The sequence below is a fragment of the Alosa sapidissima genome, chromosome 1 (assembly GCF_018492685.1).
Source record: "Alosa sapidissima isolate fAloSap1 chromosome 1, fAloSap1.pri, whole genome shotgun sequence".
Lineage (NCBI taxonomy): Eukaryota > Metazoa > Chordata > Actinopteri > Clupeiformes > Clupeidae > Alosa > Alosa sapidissima.
The window spans coordinates 23,299,791-23,322,626 of NC_055957.1; the positions used below are offsets into that span (position 1 = coordinate 23,299,791).

Here is a 22,836-nt window from a genome sequence, read left to right on the forward strand (position 1 = left end):
CACACCGCACCGCACCACATCACACCGCACCGCACCGCACCACACCACACCACACCGCACCACACCGCATCACACCGCACCGCACCGCACCGCATCACACTGCACCGCACCGTACCGCACCGCACCGCACCACACCGCATCACACCGCACCACACCGCACCGTACCACATCACACCGCACCACACCGCACCACACCGCACCACACCGCATCACACCACACCACACCAGACCACACCACACCGCACCACACCGCACCACACCACACCGCACCGCACCGCACCACACCACACCGCATCACACCATACCATACCATACCACATCACACCACACCACACCACACCAGACCACACCACACCACACCACACCATACCATACCACACCTCAGTATTATGTATAATTACTGTATACTGCATATACATACACCACTGATTAAGACTGGGACACACAGACAAATGAGCAGACCTGCAAACTAAATACTGAAGCAGCATGGAAAATGTAATCTTTCACTTCTCATGAGCAGTTGCAATCTATCCACTGTGTTTTCACTGGTGTAAATATAATTTTGTACAGTGACGTTAGTAGCACAGGTAATTATCCATAGCAAAACACTTCTATCAGGTCTCAGGCTCTTTTGCTGTTCCAGTCCATTACCTTATGAAGGATTGTGTTCAACATGGCACAGGACAAATGAGAGCCGATAATAGTTTTCCTACTATGAAGAACCTCTGAGCATTTCATCACACGTTAACTCTAATGCAGAATTTATTTCTATCTGTGATTAAACTTTTACCATCAAGTCTCGATAAATATGCAGTGTCGATATATACAATCATTTCTTCTCAACACCATGTCATATAAACTGACAATTACTTTGATTGTTCTAAAGGATTATGATGCAGTTACGCACACATTTACAAAGACGTATTCAAGGGAGACAAGTATGTTTTCTGCGACAGACGAGAACTTCTCTATCATTGTAATACCAAGTATTCAGCGGCCTTGGCAGGAAATAAAATCCAAATATAAAACATATTAACTGGTAGGTAGTAAAAATAGATGTCCATGACCTACAGTGGTATAATAGCAGACAGTCCCCTCGGTCCATGGAGCTGCATACAGCCAATAAGAACATGGCTCACTGAGGTGAAGAGCAGCTTCAGTTTTGTGTCTGAGAAGAAGCTTCAGCAGACACAGAGCTAAAGAACCGATTGTCATAGTAAGATTTAACCATGACATTCAGTGACACTCATTTTCACATCAGTGGGGTGCACGGCACAGGTGTTTCCTTGACAGCACAGAATAATGCAGGGATATGTTTTTTTGTATTATTTAATGCAGTTACATTTACCTGTGTCAGTAAGTTGTAACAATTATTAGTTGTGATGTTTGACATGCATAATCCAGATGGGTTCCTGTGTCTGGTAGTCTTCACTAATCCAGATTTAGACTGTACAATCCCTCCCATGTATTGTGTCAGCCATTAAAACCTGCTAATTAGCTCAGCTCTTGAAGTGAGCTTAGCGGACTCTCTGTATGGTTATCTGCATGTTTGACATATAAAGCTGTGGGCTTTGTGTTACACTCACTGGTTTGTAATTACTGAAAAGTTTATTCAAAGTGCACTGGACTGTAGCAACCATATTTGTAAACATTCATGGAGCCACTTCAGTGTTGTTTAGAATCAGACATGGTTGACCTGTCCAGTATTCGTCGCTTGTGTGCCCAACCCTGGCAGGTGAACGGCATCAGTGTGGTGGGAGAGACTCACAAGGAGGTGGTGAGTCTGCTGAAGGAGCTCCCTCTCCAGGTGTGCCTGGTGTGCTGCCACCCTGTTACGCCCCCAGACCGGACGCAGGAGGATGAAGACGAACGTGACCTGCAGCTCTCCCTCAAAGAACTCCTCCATGAGTTCAATGAAATGGTATCCTTGTGTGTTTGTATCGCTTACACTATGATAGTAGTGCCATCAAACCCTCAAGATTAGGCCAGGTGTACAGCATGTACAGTGGTCATACGTCAATGTTAAACTGGTAAAAATAGTGTAGAAATAACATAGCAATTGTAATGAAACAAAATATTACAGACTAGTGTAGCCCAATGTGTTGAATTCTTTCATCTCAACTGTCTTGTGTGCTGTTCCACAGGTTGAGCAGAACTGTGTGAGTGTGACCCCTAAGGACGCACAGGACTCTGGGAAGGTGGATGGCCTGTCCCCTCTGGCCATGTGGGAGACTCAGGTGCAGACGTATGAGCTGCTGAAGGGGGAGGCCGGCTTGGGCTTCAGCATCCTGGACTATCAGGCATGTAGCTGACGCACCAATCACTGCCATTATACCTACTGTACATACACACCGCAGTAACAGCAATCAAGTGATCCACGTATTGTAATGATTGCCTGATTTCTCGGAGAAAAAGCTTTGTTTCATGTTTGTCCTTGTGGAAGATAGGCATTGTGGTATCCAAGTTATGCAGGCACATAATGTTGGAACCGCACTTTTTTGAATCGGCTGTGTTTTGAACGGAAATCGACTTTTTTCATGACATTTAAGATCAGTCATTTGAAACAATATGATGAGAGAATCAATCTTTCCTTCTTTCTTTCTATTTTTATGTTTTTCTTTCTTTCCCACTCTGACCTAGGACCCAGAAGACCCACTTAAGACAGTGATTGTGATTCGCTCGCTGGTTCCTGGTGGATTGGCAGAAAGAGATGGTCGGTTGTTACCAGGCGACCGGCTGATGTTCGTTAATGACACAGACCTTCGCCATGCCAGCTTAGACCATGCTGTTCAGGTCCTAAAGAGCACTGCTTACGGCACTGTACGGATTGGTGTGGCCAAACCTTTACCAGTAAGTCGAGCATTCGGGATTTAGATTCTTGATAACCATTGATGGAACTCTCGATAACCATTGATGAAACCTACTAACAATTAATTAGGAATATGGTAGCAAGGCTATGGCTATTCCATTTAATGAATTACAAATAAATGGCAACAAATGCAACCTGACTCACTCTAATCCAAATGGAATAAGCCTGTTGATAGATTGTATTTATTCACTGAATATTCTGTGTTATTTCTTCATGAGATATTGTATAGTTGTTTTTAGTGAAATGCTCTTAAATAGAGCATACTGTATTTCTGATACCTTAATGTATGTAATACAATAATGAATACTGTTATTTGCATCTTTTAATATTCAAACATTCCAATATTGATTTATTAGTTGATAAATGTGTGATTTGCAACACAAAATACACACAAAAAAATATGTTCTGGAATCTATGTTGTCTTCTGGCTCTATGGAGGATAAAATCATATTGTCAAAAAGCGCAGTGTATGGATTGTACTTGGTGAAAACAAAACCACGTAGTTGTATTTGCTCATTGAAGATGTCACAACTATTATGATGAGCTAGACAAAATGGCAGAAGCATTATAGTCTGAAGTTGATGACAGCTGAGTGAGAGACCAGCTGGCTCGTGGAAAAATGCCCCGACTCGCCGAATATTTGGTGCCATTTTTGAATTCACATCAGTTATCCATGCGTTTGTTTTCACCGAGTTGTCCCAAATCAGAAGTAACTGCGATATCCCCCATATGCTCTCTATAGGGTGGTAGATTGGTTTTGTCTGGTTCATTAGGTGTTCTGGTTCTATATTTGGTCTGTATGTTGTGTACATGTGTATCTGATCTCCTATTGGTCGACAGGCTTTTTGTTGTGTGTCGTGGCTTAGAAACAGGCAACCCCGTGTCTGGTTGCAGGCAGGTTTGAATTTTTAATGCCACTCAAACTGAACACAATACCACCCCTGTGTGAGTGTGTGTGCTGTGGGCTCCTGAAGATTTTATTGGAAACACATTAGACACCCTTCTGCCTCCTCCTGCCTGAGCTCATTATCGGTTATTACTTTTGAACTGAACTTTAATCATTTGTTTGTTTAATTCTTCGCTGCCAGTGTGATTGTAATGCGCCGGAATTGCCAACTGAGACCACCTGCGGGGCCCAAGACACCAAAACAGAGAATGACATCAGGCACAGGACTGCCCTAAGCAGCAACAGCGTCGTAGAGAGAGCGCGGCAGAGTCCTACATCAGAGGTGAACTGCTTCCACCACACTGAAATACAGCTATCTTCTTTTTACACATAATCCAGGCAAACAGCACAGCAACATGCCAGTAGTGATTCTGACCTGGGCAAGGCTGACCTGTTGTGCCCCAGAGAACAAGGCTGTGCACAGTGTATACGCTGTAGGAAGTTAAGTGTATGCATTCTTTCTTGTCATGCTTTCCTGTTAGTTGGTAAGGTGGACAGAAAGGGTGCAGTAGATGTTGATTGTGAGAAGACTTCCTGTGGGTCACTAGTGGAAAGAGAAAGTGCAGGTTTTCTTGATGGTTACAAGAGCACAGGATCTGATGACTGGACCAAAGTCCAGCAAGAAACATGATGTGCTGTGTATGTGTGTGTGTGTGTATGTGTGTTTATGCGTGTGTGTGTGTGTGTATGTGTGTGTGTTTGTGTGTGTGTGTGTGTGTATGTGTGTGTGTGTGTGTGTGTTTGTGTGTGTGTGTGTGAGAGAGAGAGAGAGAGAGAGAGAGAGAGAGACACACACAGAGATGATGATGAGGATGATGCTATCTTTTTTCAGTGTTGTGCTACATTGTAACATTAGGATGTCTCGCTTGCTGTTGTTCTATAGGCTGCTGTTGTTGTTTTCTGTGTGCTGTGTGTGTGTGTGTGTGTGTGTGTGTGTGTGTGTGTGTGTGTGTCCATGCTGTGCTGTTGCTGCACTTCTTCCCTTTAGGTGTGGTTATAGCCCTCAGCCTCATGGCCAGGTTGGACCTAAGGAGCCTTTTGTTTCAACCTGTTCCAATTAGTCATCATTAACCCTGATGTTCTGCAATTAAACCCTTCACAAGTCACTGTAATTACAGAGCAGGGATATTTCTACTGAGAGGTTGGAACTGATCCATGTTCTCTGAATCACATAAACAAAGCTAATTACAGTTTTTAGCACAGTACTACTACTGTGTATAAAAACTACTGTGTGTTACTAGTACAGTTTTTAACACTCTCTCGTTACACAAGGGTAACAACTCCAAAACTTCTTATGTTAACTATTCACTATTGTATTTTGGCAACTACTTGCCTATCTTGTGTAGTGTGTATCGTATTGAGTGTTGAAAGCAATCATTTGCAAATCATTTGTTGATATTATTGTGATACTTCTAAGTAAAATCTCTTCATTGAGTTGCTATAGTTACGTTCTAAAATAGGCTTAGCAGTCTGAACCATAGGCTATTTATCAGGTTGCTGTCCTGTTCAAAGTAAACAGAATGTTGATGTGTGTACGTGAGGAGATGTGGGGGAAAGTGAAGGAGAGTAAGGCTTTTGTTTAGCAAGAGGATGATGATCTACTCAGTCCACTCCTGTAATGATAGTTCAGCACATACAATAGTCCAAGACACTGATACAGTAGATGTATGGATTTACCACAGTGATGCAAGCACATTGACACAAATAACACATTCGCATATGCATGGATTCTGAAAGCTGTTACATTACAAATGTTAAAGGATTATTAACCATGTGAAAGTTAACACAGGCATTATGGTTATAGGTAGTGCATGGTAATGGTGGTAATTTTAGACAGTTTCTTTCCACACAGCTGTCCCCTCAGGAGGAGAAGGTCGGAGGTCAGCTGGGCGGCATGGAGACGGCGGGCAGACGTTACACCGCCACGTCTCCCGGCAGCAGCTTTCAGAGGACTGTCACCGTTGTCAGGGGCAACACTAGCCTTGGTATGTCGTGGATGTGCTTCATGGTGCTGGTGTCTCTGTGTGTGTACATCGTCAGCATGGCCACGCTGGCTAGTGTGGTGGCCCTCAGTGATGTGTGATTTGTGTATTTGTGTGTGAAGGTGTGTGTGTGTGAGCAATATAACTGCTGTAAATTGTATTTACTAATGGAATTTGACAAGTGTAATTGGGGGAATGATCTTTTTTAATCAGATTTAATAACATGCTATGGAGTCATTGTCAAATTTGTAAAGCTTTTTAATTTGTCAGTGTAACAGTTTGATATTAAATCTACCATGACAGAATGTATAAAACTTCAGAGTTTAATATGAGGTAAACCTTCAAAGTTTAGCCTTAATTTGAATTGGCTTTCATATTTATTGAAAATGCAAAGACATTCGAATTGTATATTGTACCAAAATCAATATGAGTCTTATTGTGTAATTTAAGTCTCTTTTATGATGTTCAAAACATGAAGGTTACCATGTTCTCATTTGTAGCACTGTATTTTGGCACCAGGGACTGGCTGATGGTGATTGTTAAAATCTACCTGGTGGCTGCATGTCTGGAACTTTCTGTGAAGGTAGCCTCACATGGCTTTGACTGGGAGGCACAAGACTAGGCCTGGTGGGGATAGTGCAACTCTTGTCAGTGGTTGCCATGCAGCCGAGTCCTCTTTCTCTCGATTTCTGCTCGTGTGGCTGACGTTTTGGCTAATTTGCTCTGTCACATTTCCCTAGCTTGCTGGAAGATATACAGTGCTTAACTTGCACATGTCCTGTCTGATTATTCCTCAGTACAGCTTAGTTTTTCACAGAAAAGATCATTTGGTCTCCCTATCCTTCAGTTGGTCATTGCTAATATACTCATGGCATGACATACTGTAGCAACTGATTTGTATCACTGAGGAGATACTGAGGTCTCACCACTGAGCTTCTGAGCTGGCCCAAGTGTTGGCCCATGATAAATTGTGACTAGAGCACAGTGGTATAATAATAAGAATTTCAGTCTTTTGCGGCGTGGAAAGTAGTACCTGTTGGCAGCCCTCCTGGGTTAGGACCCAGAGACGGACTCCCTCCTGCTCCTGTCTGTGGAGTGGAGTGTGGAGGATGGAGAGCTGTGGCAGTGGCCGTCTGTAGTGCTGCCAGTGGAGGAAATCCAAGAGCTCTTCTGCTGTGTCGGTGTGCGAGGGTAGCAGACAGTCAGCCAGTGGTGACCAGTTCTCCACAGAGCACACAGCTGACGCCCACTCTGACTGGCCGGCCGAAACCAACCTTCAGATGACACTCCTGGCCTCTACAGGCACCTTCATTAAATAAACAACCCTCAGCGTACTTTTGATGGAAGGAGAGGGATCATTGGGCACCTGACCACTGGGGTCCAACCCTCAGTAGACCAGGGTCCAGTGAGATTTGGCCAGCTTTTAGCCTACAAGGAGAAATGAAAAATAATATCCTAAATATCCTAGTGAATGAACATTTATTGTATTTGCAGTTGACCGAAATAGTTGACACAGCACTAGATTCACATTGTGTAAGTGGAACATTCTAGTTCCATGTCAGTTCTTTAACTAAGCACCCTAGTGTTCACTAATAGCTTTGGTCAAACGTAGCATTTCTGCCAAAAGGTCCTGGTCTCTGCTTGTTAGTAGGCAAACATGTCTGATATCCTGTTAGGGTTTGTCACACCCACACTCCCACACCTGTGAGAAAATTCTGTTTAGGGTATTATCACTGATACTGGCAGGCGTCTACTGTGACACCTTGGCATAATGGTCATTTGAGGCTACTTTAGTGTTCCAACCACTGAAAAGGTTTCTGGCAACCACCATCTGACAGTCTTCTTTTAGTCCTTTTAGTCCTTCTCTTAGTCCTGGAATCACTGTTACATCAACAAGTGACATGTATGTACTGAAAAAGATAAGAGTTTAGTTATCTAATGAAATTGGTAGAATAAAGCAGGCTAGCCTAGCCTTGAATCCAGATTAGGCCCTACCACAGTTACTGTAGACTAAGAAGAATTTACAGGCCAATCCTTTGTGTGGCATGATGTGTGTGAACCATCGTTTTCTTGCCTTGGATATTGTCAACTATAGCATGATCTGTCTTTTGTAATGTGATTCTTTGTATCTATCATCGTAATAGTGGAATTCAAACTGTAAATTGTAAATTAGCTTCTTGCTCTGACTGGGTTGATTTAATGGAGTCTGTGCTCTACTCAGAAACCAGTTTATTTGTTTGAATTCTGCCCTACAACCACATGTGAAGCACTTTTGATTCCTCTGGAACATGAAAAAAAATGACATTGCATTTACTTTCACCATTCACAATGGATCAGTACAAAAAAATAACAAAAATTGGCTGGAAATCAAATTCACTATTGACTTTGATAATTACTTTGGAGTGGAAAGTGCTGAGCTGTGGTTTCTTCTACTTTCACACATTCTGTGTTTGTCTGTGTTCTAGTCTGTTCTTGTTGGTACATTGTAACACACTATGATGGTATTGTAATTTGAATGTATCAAAGGAATAAAACACTGATTATACAAAAATCATAATAAATGATTTGAAACAAACATAACTTTGATGAATCTCAAATTATGTATGACCATAGTTATTCTTCTGTGCACGCCTGCTTTCTTTTTGCATGTCCTTGCTTGTATGCAAAGCCTTTTCCAGTGTGCTGCATATAGTGTGTTTCAATGGAGTCTGTACAAGCACAGTGTGTGTATGTGTACATGCCTGTAAGTATCAGTGCAGGGAACAAGGTAGCATATGGTTGTGTGTATGTGTGTGCAGACATTATAACTTCATATTTAACAGGTGAATCGTGTGTGTGTGTGTTTGTGTGTTTGTGTGTGTGTGTGTGTGTGTGTGCGCGCATGCCTATGTGTATGTGTGTGCGTGTGTGTATGTGTGTGCCTGTGTGTGTGTGTGTGTGTTTGTGTGTGTGTGAGTGATATGTGTGTGTTTGTGTGTGCGCGCGCATGCCTGTTTGTATGTGTGTGTGTGTGTGTGTGTGTGTGTGTGTGTGTGTGCCTGTGTGTGTGTGTGTGTGTGTGTGTGCTTGGCAGGTATGACAGTGAGTGCTTTAAAGGATGGTTCAGGCATAATAATCCGCTCAGTGGTGAATGGGGGCTCCATCAGTCAGGATGGGCGCCTGTGTGTTGGTGACGGCATAGTAGCCATTAACGGAGAGCCCACCACCAACCTGAGCAATGCGCAGGCCAGAGCTCTGCTCCGCAGGCACTCTCTCCTCGCCCCTGACATCAGGTACCCTCACCAGCAAAGCTTACACACACACATGCACATAGATTACACACAAGCTTGCATATACAGTACAGTAACGGTATGCTTGAAAGCATGTATAGGAGGGCACACACAAACATACAACCATATTTATACAGTATTATGTACAGTACATGTTCACATCCAAGCATAAACGTTTACATGTAGACAAGCTGTGTGTTTGCAGACAAAGGCAGTGTTCATATCATATATAGACCATATGATCATAAGACACTATTCAAATGTATGCACACATGAACAACCAATGCAGACTACACTAGTACTGCCTGTATTTGCATATACAAATGCATTCATCCCAATGGAAACACACATCCAGTACAAAATACTCACAGTATATCAGAGTTTGTGATGAGAAGAGAATTTGTTTATTGCCTGCTCTGTTTGCCTGTGGGGCCCATTGTGAGGTAAAGACTCTCCGGCAGGTTCCATGTAGCACTACTGATTTACTCTCCTCTCTCTGGTTTACACAGCTCAGGGATCCCCTGCCCTCCATACAACTGTAAAAACACACTTCAGTCATTCATGCATTTTTATATTTTTGAAAAAGGGTAGCTTTGTAGAGTTATTGGTAATGCCCCCTGTGAATCTGGCTTAACTAGACAGACTCATAGTAAAGTGTGTGTGACATATTGAAACATTTTAGTAGGGCTTTTACTTGGAAGAATGAGACAGTATATTCTTGCCAAGAAAAACATTTACCTTTACACTTTATATATTTTACCTTAACCTTAAATGGAATGTGAATTGAACCTCCAGCTCATAAGTTCTCCATCTCCATGTTATCCATACAAACTCATGCATCTGTTGAATTATTCTGCCCCATTCGTAACACCTACTGTACATCCATATGCACACACACACACACACACACACAACACACCATCGCTCATCATTTCATGCCTTCTGTGTTCCAGTGTGACATATGTTCCTGCTCCTCTGCTTGATAAGCACCGCGCTGCTTTTGTCCAATCAAAACAGGAGGACTCATCCGCACCACCACTGTGAGAATCTTTCAGTCGAACCACTATAAATACCTCACTGTGTGTGACATCTAATCAGTCTAGTTACACTGAACTCTTCCAAAAACGTGTGTAAATATGATGATATTTGGCATTGTACATGCAGTTATAGATTCTATTGATATCAATTTCACAGCATCACAAATACATATCTTATAATAAATGTGTAGCAGGGATCTGTTGACACAGCATTTCTCCATGATTACCCATTCCGCTCCTACATGCCATTTCCCAATGACTCATTTGAATCAGTGCCATCATCCCCGCTGGACCACCATTACCACTCTCTCCATTAGCCACACTCATACAGACAGCAGCATCATGAAACCAAACAGCACAGCAAGGAGCGGAGCTCATCTCATTCTCAACATGCACCTGAGTAGCAGCATAGGATGGAACAGCTGGACACATCGTCCACCAGATCCCAGAGTCATTCTTGTTTTTCTTTCTCTTAATTTTCTAGACAGAAGATGGCCGAGCCTGTGAGAGCACGGACGGCGGAGAAAACGCAAAAGATTGCACAGAGAAAAGAAAGGGAGGAGGAGGAGAAGGACAGAACGGATGGAGTGAGAGAGAGGGACAGGCAAAGCAATAGGGAGCATGTGCATGGACAGGGAAAGATGAGAGCTGAACACAAGGGAAGGGAGGAAGGAGAGAAGAAGGAGGGAAGAGAAGGGAAGAATGGAGAGAGAGGGTGGAGCAACGGAGAGCAGAGAGAAGGAGGACAAGCGAGGCACTGGAGTAAGCCAAGAAGGTAAGCAAGAAGGAGCCTCAGCATCATCTACTAACAGGCATGTGTTGTTGTTTGAGTGTGTGTGTGTGTGTGTGTGTGTGTGTGTGTGTGTGTGTGTGTGTGTGTGTGTGTGTGTGTGAGTGTGTGCGTGTGTGTGTGCGTGTGTGTGTGTGTGTGTGTGTGTGTGTGCTTCTTGTGCACACACTAAACCATGTGCTGTGCTGGCCATGCATACACACAATCACAGTATATTACAAAAAACCCAATACATTTGTATGCATGATACATGTGTCTTGTACTGGAAGGGAATCTGATGTTAAAAACTTTGTCAAGGAGAACAACAAACAAACCTGATCACATAGCACCAGCACACACCAGCACCAGCAGCAGCACCAAGTCAAGCACCAACACCTAACAGACAGTGACCCCATCAAAAAATCAGCACTCCTGCCCATCTGATCTGATGTACACACACACACAACTTAAATTGTGTGGTATGAAAGACTACACAGTATACTGTGCATCAAAGTGACTCTAGATGTTTGTTGTGTGTTTGTGCAGAGTTAGACTGTTCAGACAGTCTGGGAAGTCGCTGGGCATCAGTATTGCTGGCGGGGGGAAGATGGGTAATCGTCTTAGCAACGGGGAGATGAGGCGGGGTGTCTTCATCAAACACATTACAGAGGACAGCCCAGCGGGCAGGAACGGCACCCTCAAGACTGGAGACAGAATCCTGGAGGTGTGTGTGTGTCTGTCAGAAGGAATACACGTCTTTTAAATACACACCCTAACATGACAAACCTTATCAAAATATTTCATGGAAAACATTTGTGTTTGGTGTGTGTGTGTGTGTGTGTGTGTGTGTGTGTGTGTGTGTGTGTGTGCGTGTGTGTGTGTGATCAGGTGGCAGGAGTAGACGTACGCGATGCCACTCATGAAGAGGTGGTGGAAGTGATCCGCCAAGCAGGAGTCAGTGTGGAGTTTATACTACAGAGCCCGGTACACACACACACACACACACACACACACACACACACACACACACACACACACACACACACACACACACACACGGTCAGGAGTCATTAGTTACCTAATGGTTCACTCATGTGAGCTGTTGTCTTGTGTCACATCACCATGCAGCAGGAGTCCTCCACAGTCACAGACAGCAGGGAGGCATCTTCAGAGACACACACTGTCCCTCATAGTAAGGTGAGCTGTTTCATCATCAGTATTGTGTGCTGTGTGTGTTTCTGTACATTTGTGTAAAAATACTCAGTAAGTATTAAGATATGCACATGTGTATTATGTTACATGCTACACTATAGTTCTAGACTGATATACTAGCAGTATACAGTGTAAGCTGGAACAGAAATAGTGTGTCTAACATGGTTCCCTTGGTTCATGGTTCCTTTCCCTTTAGGAACCAGAGACTCAGAGTAGCCTTCCTCTCCATCTCTCCCCAGCCAACCCCTTTACCCCAACCCCATTCAAGGTCTGTTTGATGTGTCCTTTGAGTGTATGAATGTTTTGATTGGATGTATATTTTGTGTGCATTCCCTCAAGATTTTAGCTGAGTTCCTGTGTGTCATTGGACCCATTTGACTGTGTGATAGACTGACGACCCGCTCGATGTGTTTGTCTGGCTTTGCCGTCTCCTCACAGACGCCGGGAGCTGCAGGGGAGAGGGTGACAGTAAGGCCCCCCCGCGCGGTGCCCCCTCCTCGCAGTCTGAGTCCCAGGCCTGGGGGGTCACACGCAGCACAGGCAGTGGCACTTCCAGACGCACCACAGACTGCCCCAGAGACACCCAATATGCCAGCCCAATTTGGACCAAGCTGTGATGAGGAGCTGGCTGCCTTGTGGAGTATGTTAACATGAGTGTGTGTATGTGTGTGGGTGTGTGTGTGGGTGTGGGTGTGTGGGTGTGTGTAGGTGGGTGGTTGTATCTGTTGGGGGGAAGGGTGCACATTGTCATGAACAGATTTATGTTGGTATGTGTGTGTGTGTGTGTCATGGCAGGGGTGGGGTTGGTGTGGGTTTGCATTCCTAAGAGCCTGCATGGGCTAGAGAACATTGGGATGTTGAAGGATAATAAATAGGGGACATGAAAGCTATGAAGCAACAAGAGAACTGACACTGACCTATGTCTGCCCATATATCAGCAACTCTCTCTCTCCCTCTCTCTCTCTCTCTCTCTCACTCTCTCTCTCTCTTGCTGTGTGTGTGTGTGGGTCTGTGTGTCCATGTGTGAGTATGTGTGTGTGTGACCGTGTGTATGTGTGTGTGTGTGTGTGTGTGTCCGATTGTGTGTGTGTGTGTGTGTGTGTGTGTGTGTGTGTGTGTGTGTGTGTGTGTGTGCGATTGTGTGTGTGTGTGTGTGTGTGTGTGTGTGTGTGTGTGTGTGTGACTGATGGTGTGTGTGTGTGTGTGTGTGTGTGTGTGTGTGTGTGTGTGACTGATGGCATGTCTGGTGTAGAGCGTATGCTGCAGAGGTATGGGAGTTTGCCGGGGGAGCTGCTGGTGGTTGAGCTGACTCAGGGCAGCCAGGGTCTGGGTGTGCAGCTGGTGGGAAACAAAGATGGCTCCCGCTCCAACCTGGGCATCTATGTGGGCGCCGTCAACCCACACGGAGCCGCTGCTGCAGATGGACGCATCCAAGTCGGAGATGAACTTCTGGAGGTCAGGGGTCAAGAAAAGTGTTATCTAAAATATGTTTCGATTTTCCATATTTTCAGACACTGCATGTTTATTCACTTATTGTGTTTTGATTTGTGTTTCTCTAACAGATTAATGGACAGATTCTATACGGTCGCAGTCATCAGAATGCTAACGCTATCATCACCAGTGCTCCAGACAAAGTCAGAATCATCCTCATAAGGTACCACAACAGGAAACCATTTCACCTCAATGACTGCTTTACAGATAGGCGCAATAGACAGACTAGCCTACAGTGCAGTTAGCAAATTCCGTCTGTATGTTAAACAAAGTTATAGGATGAGCATTGCAAGTAATTTATTCTGCAAAAACTGTTAGTTCTTCAGTGTACTACTTGGAAATCACCCAGTGCTTGTGATGTTGCTCTGCTCTGCTTGTTGAGCTATAAGATATTTTTAACATGAAAGGCTCCCTGCTCCTAGAGAGGCTTAAAGCTTGCTATCTGAGCATCGCTGTGCTTGCTCTGTCATTAAAGCACATTCATAAGAATCTATGTAACAAAGCAGATATTTTCAGTTAATCACATACATACTGTTTTGTCCTACATTCCCTCTTCTAAAGATTAGTTTTGCAACCAACTTTCTTAGTTTACCTCAGCCCTCCTAATAATGTTACTTTTTTCAATCAGGAATAAGGAGACACTGCAACATATAGCCCTTGGACCAGAGGTGAGTTTACATTCCATAGACACTCTATTGTGCTACTAGCAACAACTGTCTTTCCCTCATATGCTTCTTAATTTCTTTTCTGGCTTTTTGTAGTGTGATGCTGGCTCCATGGTCTCTCCATCGTCAGTGGACGTGGCTGGGCTGAGAGGTGTCCAGCAGCCTCAGAAATCCCTCCTCAGTTTCAGCCAAAGCACTGCTCCTGTCACTCACAGACCAGCAGCCAATCACACGCCTCTCTCCGCCCCCCATGAAGACTCCTGTTGGCCTCCTCCTCCTCCTTCGTGCTTGGTGTCCGGTGACCCACTGACCTGTCCCATCATCCCCGGCTGTGTGACCACCCTCGACCTGTGTAAGGGCCTCACCGGCCTGGGCCTCAGCATAGTGGGCGGCTGCAACACAGCATTGGTGAGCGCTGGTGAACGTATCCAATGGGTGCAGAATCACTGCCCATGATTTGGGTGAAGTGTTGTTTAATCCATGGTTAATCTAAAGTGGCAGAGCTGTTTTCTCACATAATCATCTGATTGAACTGAGTGATCTCAGATTCTAGGACAGTTGACTGGAGAATTGCTACAAAGCATACCATACCTCTCTATTTTGGAAAAACAAGAAATTAATCATCGTTCATATTCCGCACAAATAATCAAGACAGGATGGCCTACTAAAATCAAAGAGAGCTCTACCTCTCCCTGGAAATCCCTTGACAATAAAACTCTAGCAAAAACAGTACTTGCGCAGTAGCCTATTTTCTTTGTGTGATATTCATCACTTGTGAGGCGCAGTCCTATAACTGTGTGGAGTGCTCCCGCTCTTCTGTAAGTGTGTGCTGTGTGTTCTGCTCTCCGTCTGTCCCAGGGCGTCATTCTGATCCATGAGGTGAACGAGGGGGGAGCGGCGTACAGGGACGGCAGGCTGTGGGCCGGCGATCAGATACTGGAGGTACAGTAGAGACAGATCCCCCTCTCCCCCTACCCCCCTCTCCCCATACCCCATACCCCTCTTCTCCCCATACCCCAGGTTACCCTCTCCCCCTACCCTCCTCTCGCCCTACCCCCATACCCCAGACCCCCCTCTCCCCATTCCCCCCTCTCCCCATACCCCTACCCACCTCTCCCCCTACCCCCCTCTCCCCATACCCCAGGTCACCTTCTCCCTCTCCCCATACCCCAGGTCACCTTCTCCCCCTACCCACCTCTCCCCCAAACCCAGGTCACCCTCTCCACCCCCCTCTCCCCCCACCCCAGGTCCCCCTCACCTCCTCCCCAGATCACCCTCACCTCCTCCCCAGATCACCCTCACCTCCTCCCCAGACCCCTCTGTCTCCCCGTCCCAAGCTTATTATAGAGTCAATGGTTCCAAGGGAGGGACTCATCCAGTGGCCAGTACTAAGATTGCAAAGCCCAGTTAAATAACATTTTGCATAACTTTAGTCAGTCTGCTCAGCGCCAACAGCAGGCTTAGTTGTGTGTCCGTGTTTGTGTTGCAGGTGAATGGTATAGACCTGCGGATGGCCACGCATGAGGAGGCCCTGAGTGTCCTGCGCCTGAGTCCGCAGCGCGTGCGCCTCTGTGTGTACCGCCAGCAGGGGGCGTGCGTCCACAGACGCGCGCCGGAGGAGCCGTCGGCCTGCAGGGGGCAGCGTGGCTACACGTCGGAGGACATGTGGGAGCTGTTCACGGTGGAGCTCAGGCCCAGCCCAGCACATGGCCTGGGCCTCAGCATCGTGGGGAAAAGGTGCAGGAAACACGGAGATGCAGCCTCATCCATAAATCAACATTGCAGTCACTGTGCAGCAACCATGCAGCTACAGATGTACACATGTTGTACTGTTGGCTGATCTGTTCTACAACTTCTCTCTCACTCAATGTGTGAGTGTGTGTGTGTGTGTGTGTGTGTGTGTGTGTGTGTGTGTGTGTGTGTGTGTGTGTGTGTGTGTGTGTGTGCGTGTGTGCGTGTGTGCATGTGTGTGAGTGTGTGTATATGTGTGTGTATGTGTGTGTGTGTGTGTGACAGGGATGACACTGGTGTATTCGTGTCCGAGCTGGTGAGGGGGGGGGTGGCCGAGGCAGATGGCAGGTTGATGCTAGGCGACCAGATCCTATCGGTCACCGGAGAGGATGTCCGAGCCGTAACTCAGGACTACGCCACTTCTCTCCTGCAGGTATCTCTCTCACTCCTCCCTGTCACATCCTCCTTATCAGTATCGCAGACTTTACACTGCTGCTGAACCATAACATCTGTGAATGCTGTCAGGCTTCATGTATGTTTATTTTGCTCTTGTATTCCATCACTGTTGCTCTTCATATCTGTGATAAGACACCTCACTTTGATATTGAAATCTTAAATAATCTCTCTCTCTTTCTCTCACTGACTGACTGTCAGAACTGCACAAAATCTGTGGTGTTGGAGGTGGCACGTTTCAAAGCAATTCAACAACAGCAGGTGGGCTATCAGGTAAAGAGTTACAGTGCACTACACTGCAAAGCACACCACTTTACAGTGCTACAGAACTCCCAATATTTGCCTCAAAGTACTGAGTGAGATTAATGGGGACACTTTAATGGACGTGTCCTCGGGCACAGTGGTACTCCTCAACCTATTATTATACAGACATTTCAAAAGCAACCAGTTACTGTACGGCTTTGGAGTCTACTCAGATGTTCCCTGTTACTACTAGTCTGTAGGATGCAGCAGAATGACTCTAGATCCACATGCAGTGAAATTGTACTTGTGTCAGATAACCGTTTAGGGAGTGAACTTGGTGCACTGATTTGCAGTGAAATGTTAATGCAGTATATCTCTGCTCTGCCCCTCAGAAGGGCTACACAGACACACTCCCTCACCTGCATGTGGCCAGCTCAGATCATGGACACACACAAACAGACAACAACAACAGCCACAGTAAGCCTCCCTAGTCACATTATTGTTATTATGTATGCATGTGCTTCTCTCTCTCTCTCTCTCTCTCTCTCTCTCTCTCTCTCTCGCATTCTCACACACAGACTCATTAACTCACTACAAATTGCTGTATGTCTCCCTGCTCTTAATAGATAACGTTTGACTTATCAGGCTTGCATTTACAGAGTTTATTAGCCTGTGTTTAGCAAACAGCTCATAATGTCAACCGAGTGTCTTGTGCTTCTCTCAGCTGCAGATGAACACAAAGATAAGAGAAGTGTCACTCTTCAGAAGGTTTGCTGTTTCACTGTGCTTTGCTTTGCCATGCATGGCTGTGTGTGGGTGTTGACTGTGTACAGGAAACTTTCTAAATGTTACTGGGCTGTGTGTTGGTCTGTGTTTAAGTGCATGCTTGTGTATCTGTGTGTGTTTGTGTGAAGCGGGGGGCGTTAGAATCCTTGGGCTTCAGTGTATCTGGAGGGGTAGGGAGTCTCCATGGCGACATACACATTTCCTGGATGGACCCGGATGGATTGGCAGCACAGACACAGCAGCTGAGAGTGGGTTTGGAGACCTACACATACAGCACAGAATGCACACGCACACACACACACACACTAATGCACACACGCACACGTGCATGCGCATGCACACACACACGCACATGCACGCACACACGCATGCACACACACACGCACGCATGCACACACAATTATAAAAACATGACTCAATTGTAAGAGAGCTCTTGGAGATCAGACTGGATTTGACCAATTTCATGGTCACCGCAATTGCAGCGAAATGATGATGGCCACAATTCAAGTGCAGAGTGCTCCTCACGGCTGGACTGAGTGAGGAGACTGTGTGTGTCTCTGCAGGTGGGTGACCGCATCGTGAGCATAGATGGCCGGCCTACGGAGGGGATGAGTCATGCTCAGGTCGGGGCTCTGTTGAGAAACGCCAGTGGGGCCATCAGCCTGCAGGTTGGTGATCTATTAGATTGGCACCTCACCAGTGACGAGTCATTGACCTCAGGCAGCACTGAGGGGGTTTGTTTGTCTGTATTTATATAAAGGTGGTGTCTGGGGTTGCTGAAATTAAGAATGAAATCACCAAGGATCAGACCGATGCATCAGGGCCTTCAGAGAACTACACAACCCATAACCACTTAAGGTACAAAGAGCTTGACTGAGTTTTGACAATGACTATTAAGATGACAGACACAGCTACACAAATAGTCTCTGAATATAATAATGTTGGTATGTTTGTGTGTGTGTGAATGTGTGTGTGTGTGTGTGTCAGTTCTCCTCAGTGTCGCTCCATCACTTTACACAGAGGAGCCTCAGGTCTGGGCTTCAGTATTGTGGGTGGAATGGGCAGTCCCCATGGTGACCTGCCCATATATGTGAAAACCATCTTTCCCAAGGTGAGGTGGGAGCATACTGCACCTGCTCTCTCTGAACCTAACCCTAGCCTGTCTGCCCCATCCTGTTCCTCACATCTACTGTACTCACATCAGAGAGGCTATCAGCTATTACAGAAACTACTAGTACTGCCATTTAAACCATAAATATGTGGTATGGTATCCTCACTAGAAAATAAGTATCATTTTATTTTTCCTTTAACATAAATATAGAAATATCCAGATAACACATACTATATATACAAATTCTACTGACTAGAATTGAAAGAATGGCTCTAAGCACTTGATGGACATGGCGTGGGCTGTTGTGATGGCTGTCCACAGGGTGCTGCAGTGGAGGATGGACGTCTGAAGCACGGCGATCAGATCCTGGCTGTGAATGGGCTGAGCCTGGTGGGAGTGACGCATACAGAAGCTGTGGAGATCCTGAAGAGGAGCCGAGGCCACGTGGTCCTCACCGTGCTCTCATAGACGTGTGGCGCCTTCTGATGATGTCACACATACACACCAGTGACAGTGTGATGCTGTGATGACAATCCACATTTAACTGTGTAACCGCATTACTGTGTAATTAACTTCTTGATAATGTTTAACATACACAAACTAAAACTTCTTTCAGGAGAAAGATAGTTTGGAGTTCTAGCCATGGGTGATGTACCATCCATTTAGTAAGTGGCTTTAGGAGATTCATTTCATTGTCTTGCTGTATTTGCAAACACAGACACACCATGAGACAGAACTGTGAATCCTGCAAACACAGACACATGAGACACCATGAGACAGAACTGTGAATCCTGCAAACACAGACACACCATGAGACAGAACTGTGAATCCTGTCCTGCCAATATCCCCTTAATGACTACTTTCAGCCATGACTAAGCTACCTAATTGACTGGTTCATGACTGACATTCTCTCATTATTCCATTGTACCTGTTGGGCTATCCAGCCTTCTTCTCAGCGTGTGCCGTATCCCTGGGCACCAAATTAAGAGATTTATTTTGTTAGTCTGTTTCTGGGGACAAAACTCTGAGGCTGATCCGAATCTCTTGTTCTGCCACATTTTCCTGAATTGATCAGATTATAATAGATGTGTTCTTTAGTCATATTGTAGTAATACTGTAGATACAGCACCCTTCATTATCTTCATGAATTCAGTTTTAGTTATGTGACAGTGTACCATACTAATCCCATTATCACAGGAATTGTTTGTTTGGTTGGTTGTTTTATAAAATGGTCTATGCGTCTCCTGATCAGCAGAATCATTCATATCTTAACTGAATTAATTATATTTAACCATATGCATTTAATGGTGCCTCATTGCACAGATATATACACAAAGACATAATATTATTAATAATTTCAGATGTTAAATAGATGGACTGTAAATAGTCTGATCGCTGTAACTTGGCCCAATGCTTCACTCTAGTGGTTACTAATATATGACAACACAGTCAGATAGTAGATCAAGTATCTACTGTACAACCCCTGGCAGAAATGATAGAATCACCGGTCTTGAATGAAGATGTTCATTCAACTGTTCTATCTTTTAGAAAAAAAGACAAACCACAGATGTGCCTCAAAAATACTTTTCTGTAACAGATTGCTTGTCTTACTGTTATATACCCTGCAAAAGTGCCTAAATGTTTTGATCTGCAACAGGTCTTTATCAGGGTATGATCAAGATCTGTTTAAATAAGTGTCAAACTGGTCATTATCTCGTGAACCTAACACCAAGTAAGGACAGTTAAGGACAACAACCAGTTTTAACAGGGATGGGTCTTTCCCATCTAAATGAGACAAAGCTCTAACCCTAAGCAGCTAATGACTAAGAGCATAGAGAACTGAAATCCTCATTTGTACACATTACTCAACTCCTCTTTACAAGTAAGCATTCCAATAGGACAAACCAGAACTCTCACCTATATATGCTCATAGTCCTAGATTTATTTTTAGGGATTTTTTTTAAAAAGGCGAATGAATGGAGGAAATGTGCGTAGGAGAGTATGTTAATGGATTAAGCCGTTACAAAAGCAGTTTAAACACTATTGCAAAGCCCTATTATGAGTTCCTATTTACCCCTAGTCATTTAGCCCAATTCAATAACCTTATAATACATACAGTTGTGCATACATTTCCCATTTAGATGGAAATATTAGTGGGGATCAGTCATATTTAGTGAGTCGTATAATGGTTAACTTCATCAGATTATTTATTATAAAAAATAAAGCAGTTCAAAGGGTGCACAGAGATAGGAAAAACGGCAAAGTCAATGGCGCAGTCTAGTGGCAGACAGACTGAAAAAGACATGACAAAAAGTAGGATAAAACAAGAAAAACATATTCTGGTGGAGGCTATGTAGCCTCCTACATCAGTCATGAAATCTACATATATATATATATACACAATCTAAAACTTTACTTATTAATATTTACTCATCCCATTTCTGTGGATGGCATATTGCACGTTTGTGCATGGAGGAGGGGGCCGACTTCAGCCTGACATCATATTTAGCTCTCTAACAAGTCGTTCAGCAGTTGGTCTTTGGTTTAGATTAGCACTCCAGCACCTGACCAGGAGAGCTTTACACATCCGTCCAAATCGAGAGTCCCTAAATCTTTCCCCATTAACTGGTGGCCGTAATTCATAAGCCACAACAGCGTAAAGGATGCACTGGCGATCACCTTGATAGGGCATTTCCCTGGCGATGAGCTGCCACAGCGTGATACCGAAGGCGTAAACATCAGCCTTCAAGGTGACCTCTTCACCTTTCAACAGTTCAGGCGCCCGGTGAGTGTAGGTACCACCCATGTAGTTTGTGAGAGGACTTAGTTCTCCAGAGCACTCAAGCTTCAGTGAGCAACCGAAGTCAGCGAGTTTGCACACGTCGGCATCGGAGACAATTATGTTGGCAGGCTTCACGTCAAGGTGTACCACATTGTGCCCATGCAAGTATTCAAGACCTCGAGCTATGTCGGTTGAATAGGTCATGCACCTGCTCTCTACTAGTGGCTCTGCACTCCCGTAGATAACATGTTGCAGATTCCTGGTTCCAGCTAGTTCCATTATTATGGTGCCAATGTTATCAGCGTTCTCCGGATCAGCTGGAATGGATGTAGTGGCTGCAATGACTCGGACAAGGTTTTTGTGGCGCAGGTGTGCGGCATTCAGTTCCGCCCAAAAACTCTGCCTGGATGCCAGTTTGTTCTTAGAATATCTCTTCACCTTTTTCACGGCGACGGTTTCCCCAAAGTACATACCTTTGTAAACTGAGCCAAACCCACCAGTCCCGAGTGGCTCTAAACAGTGCAGTTCGTTCCAGTGAATTACAGACGACCATAGTCTGCTGGCAACTTTACTGCGGAATGTGTGTGCTGGGACCGCTAACGTGCATCCACCGGCATACTTGATCAGTGGGCTGCTGCATGCTCCTAGCTCCACCGATGGCCGAAAGTCTTTAGGCAGTAACCGTGTAACTGGGATTGGAGATGGCATGGTTGACAAAACCGCTCACCTGTGTTACCTGCTCATTTGTGAACAGTCCCCTGTCACGATCACGTGACTTCATACGTATGTGTACTCATTTCCTCCAATGACATCATCCCATGCAATTTCGTGTCTCTGATGGTCACATCTTTCACAATAGATTACCTAGACTCGTGCGTAAAAGCAGGGTAGCCAACTTTGGGTGTTTGGCTGGAGTGAGATTTTGTGAAGTCATAGTGCGTGTGCGTTAAAATTTTCCCTAAACCTAATTAAAAAAATGTCTGTTCCCTGACTCTTTTGCTATGTATAATCCCTGATTTAGGCTTATGTAAAAAAAACTAATAGAATGGAAAAGTTTCTTCAAAATGTACAATTAATTTATTGATTACATTTGAAAACAAGACCAGTGTTTTTACCCTGTGGCATGGAAGGATTATGAGCCACTGCGCCCCTGGGCACAGACATGAAAAGGGCTGCCCTGCCCACCTGAAAAAGGTAGTAGCTCAGCAATTCTAGGGGGGTCCGGGGGCATGCCCCCCTCCCCCGGTAGAAAAAAAAAAAAAAAAAACCTTAAATGATGACTTCTGACGAGTTTTAGTCGTTTAGAGTTTTTCACAAATATGAATGTGTGTATGAGTGTACGTATGTATCAGGGATGGAAATAAGATATTTTTTTTCCACCTACCATTGTGGCTGGGGGATTCCAAAATCTACCAGCCACTCAACATTTTTACCAGCCACTAGAGAACATTTGATGAAAAATCATGAGAAAAATGATCACGGCTATTGGT

At 44.8% G+C, this 22,836-nt stretch overlaps 2 protein-coding genes across 2 annotated transcripts in view; one reads left to right on the top strand and one right to left on the bottom strand.

Moving 5' to 3' along the window:
- The window catches only part of si:dkey-92j12.5 (multiple PDZ domain protein), a 32,246-nt gene extending 12,382 nt beyond the window's left edge, over nt 1-19,864 (top strand). The window contains exons 15-42 of the mRNA XM_042098078.1: nt 1,736-1,921; nt 2,145-2,300; nt 2,641-2,850; nt 3,958-4,098; nt 5,668-5,800; nt 8,871-9,069; nt 10,020-10,106; nt 10,588-10,878; nt 11,419-11,596; nt 11,761-11,856; nt 12,001-12,069; nt 12,281-12,352; nt 12,523-12,724; nt 13,337-13,539; nt 13,647-13,738; nt 14,204-14,243; nt 14,337-14,648; nt 15,099-15,182; nt 15,730-15,977; nt 16,257-16,404; nt 16,626-16,697; nt 17,060-17,144; nt 17,392-17,435; nt 17,582-17,701; nt 18,017-18,121; nt 18,214-18,311; nt 18,441-18,564; nt 18,886-19,864. Of these exons, the coding sequence (XP_041954012.1) occupies nt 1,736-1,921; nt 2,145-2,300; nt 2,641-2,850; nt 3,958-4,098; nt 5,668-5,800; nt 8,871-9,069; nt 10,020-10,106; nt 10,588-10,878; nt 11,419-11,596; nt 11,761-11,856; nt 12,001-12,069; nt 12,281-12,352; nt 12,523-12,724; nt 13,337-13,539; nt 13,647-13,738; nt 14,204-14,243; nt 14,337-14,648; nt 15,099-15,182; nt 15,730-15,977; nt 16,257-16,404; nt 16,626-16,697; nt 17,060-17,144; nt 17,392-17,435; nt 17,582-17,701; nt 18,017-18,121; nt 18,214-18,311; nt 18,441-18,564; nt 18,886-19,032 (3,942 nt within the window). The 3' untranslated portion in view covers nt 19,033-19,864. The remainder of the gene's footprint in view (nt 1-1,735; nt 1,922-2,144; nt 2,301-2,640; nt 2,851-3,957; nt 4,099-5,667; nt 5,801-8,870; nt 9,070-10,019; nt 10,107-10,587; nt 10,879-11,418; nt 11,597-11,760; nt 11,857-12,000; nt 12,070-12,280; nt 12,353-12,522; nt 12,725-13,336; nt 13,540-13,646; nt 13,739-14,203; nt 14,244-14,336; nt 14,649-15,098; nt 15,183-15,729; nt 15,978-16,256; nt 16,405-16,625; nt 16,698-17,059; nt 17,145-17,391; nt 17,436-17,581; nt 17,702-18,016; nt 18,122-18,213; nt 18,312-18,440; nt 18,565-18,885) is intronic.
- Nucleotides 19,865-20,747: 883 nt separating this feature from the next.
- On the bottom strand, nt 20,748-22,108 carry mos (v-mos Moloney murine sarcoma viral oncogene homolog). The gene has a single exon (XM_042101053.1). The coding sequence runs from the start codon at nt 22,052-22,054 to the stop codon at nt 21,053-21,055; it is 1,002 nt and encodes a 333-aa protein (XP_041956987.1). The 5' UTR covers nt 22,055-22,108; the 3' UTR covers nt 20,748-21,052.
- Nucleotides 22,109-22,836: the final 728 nt, after the last annotated feature.

What these genes read in the sequence shown, in the direction of transcription:
- mos (XM_042101053.1), bottom strand. Translation starts at nt 22,054, where the DNA reads ATGCCATCTCCAATCCCAGTTACACGGTTACTGCCTAAAGACTTTCGG.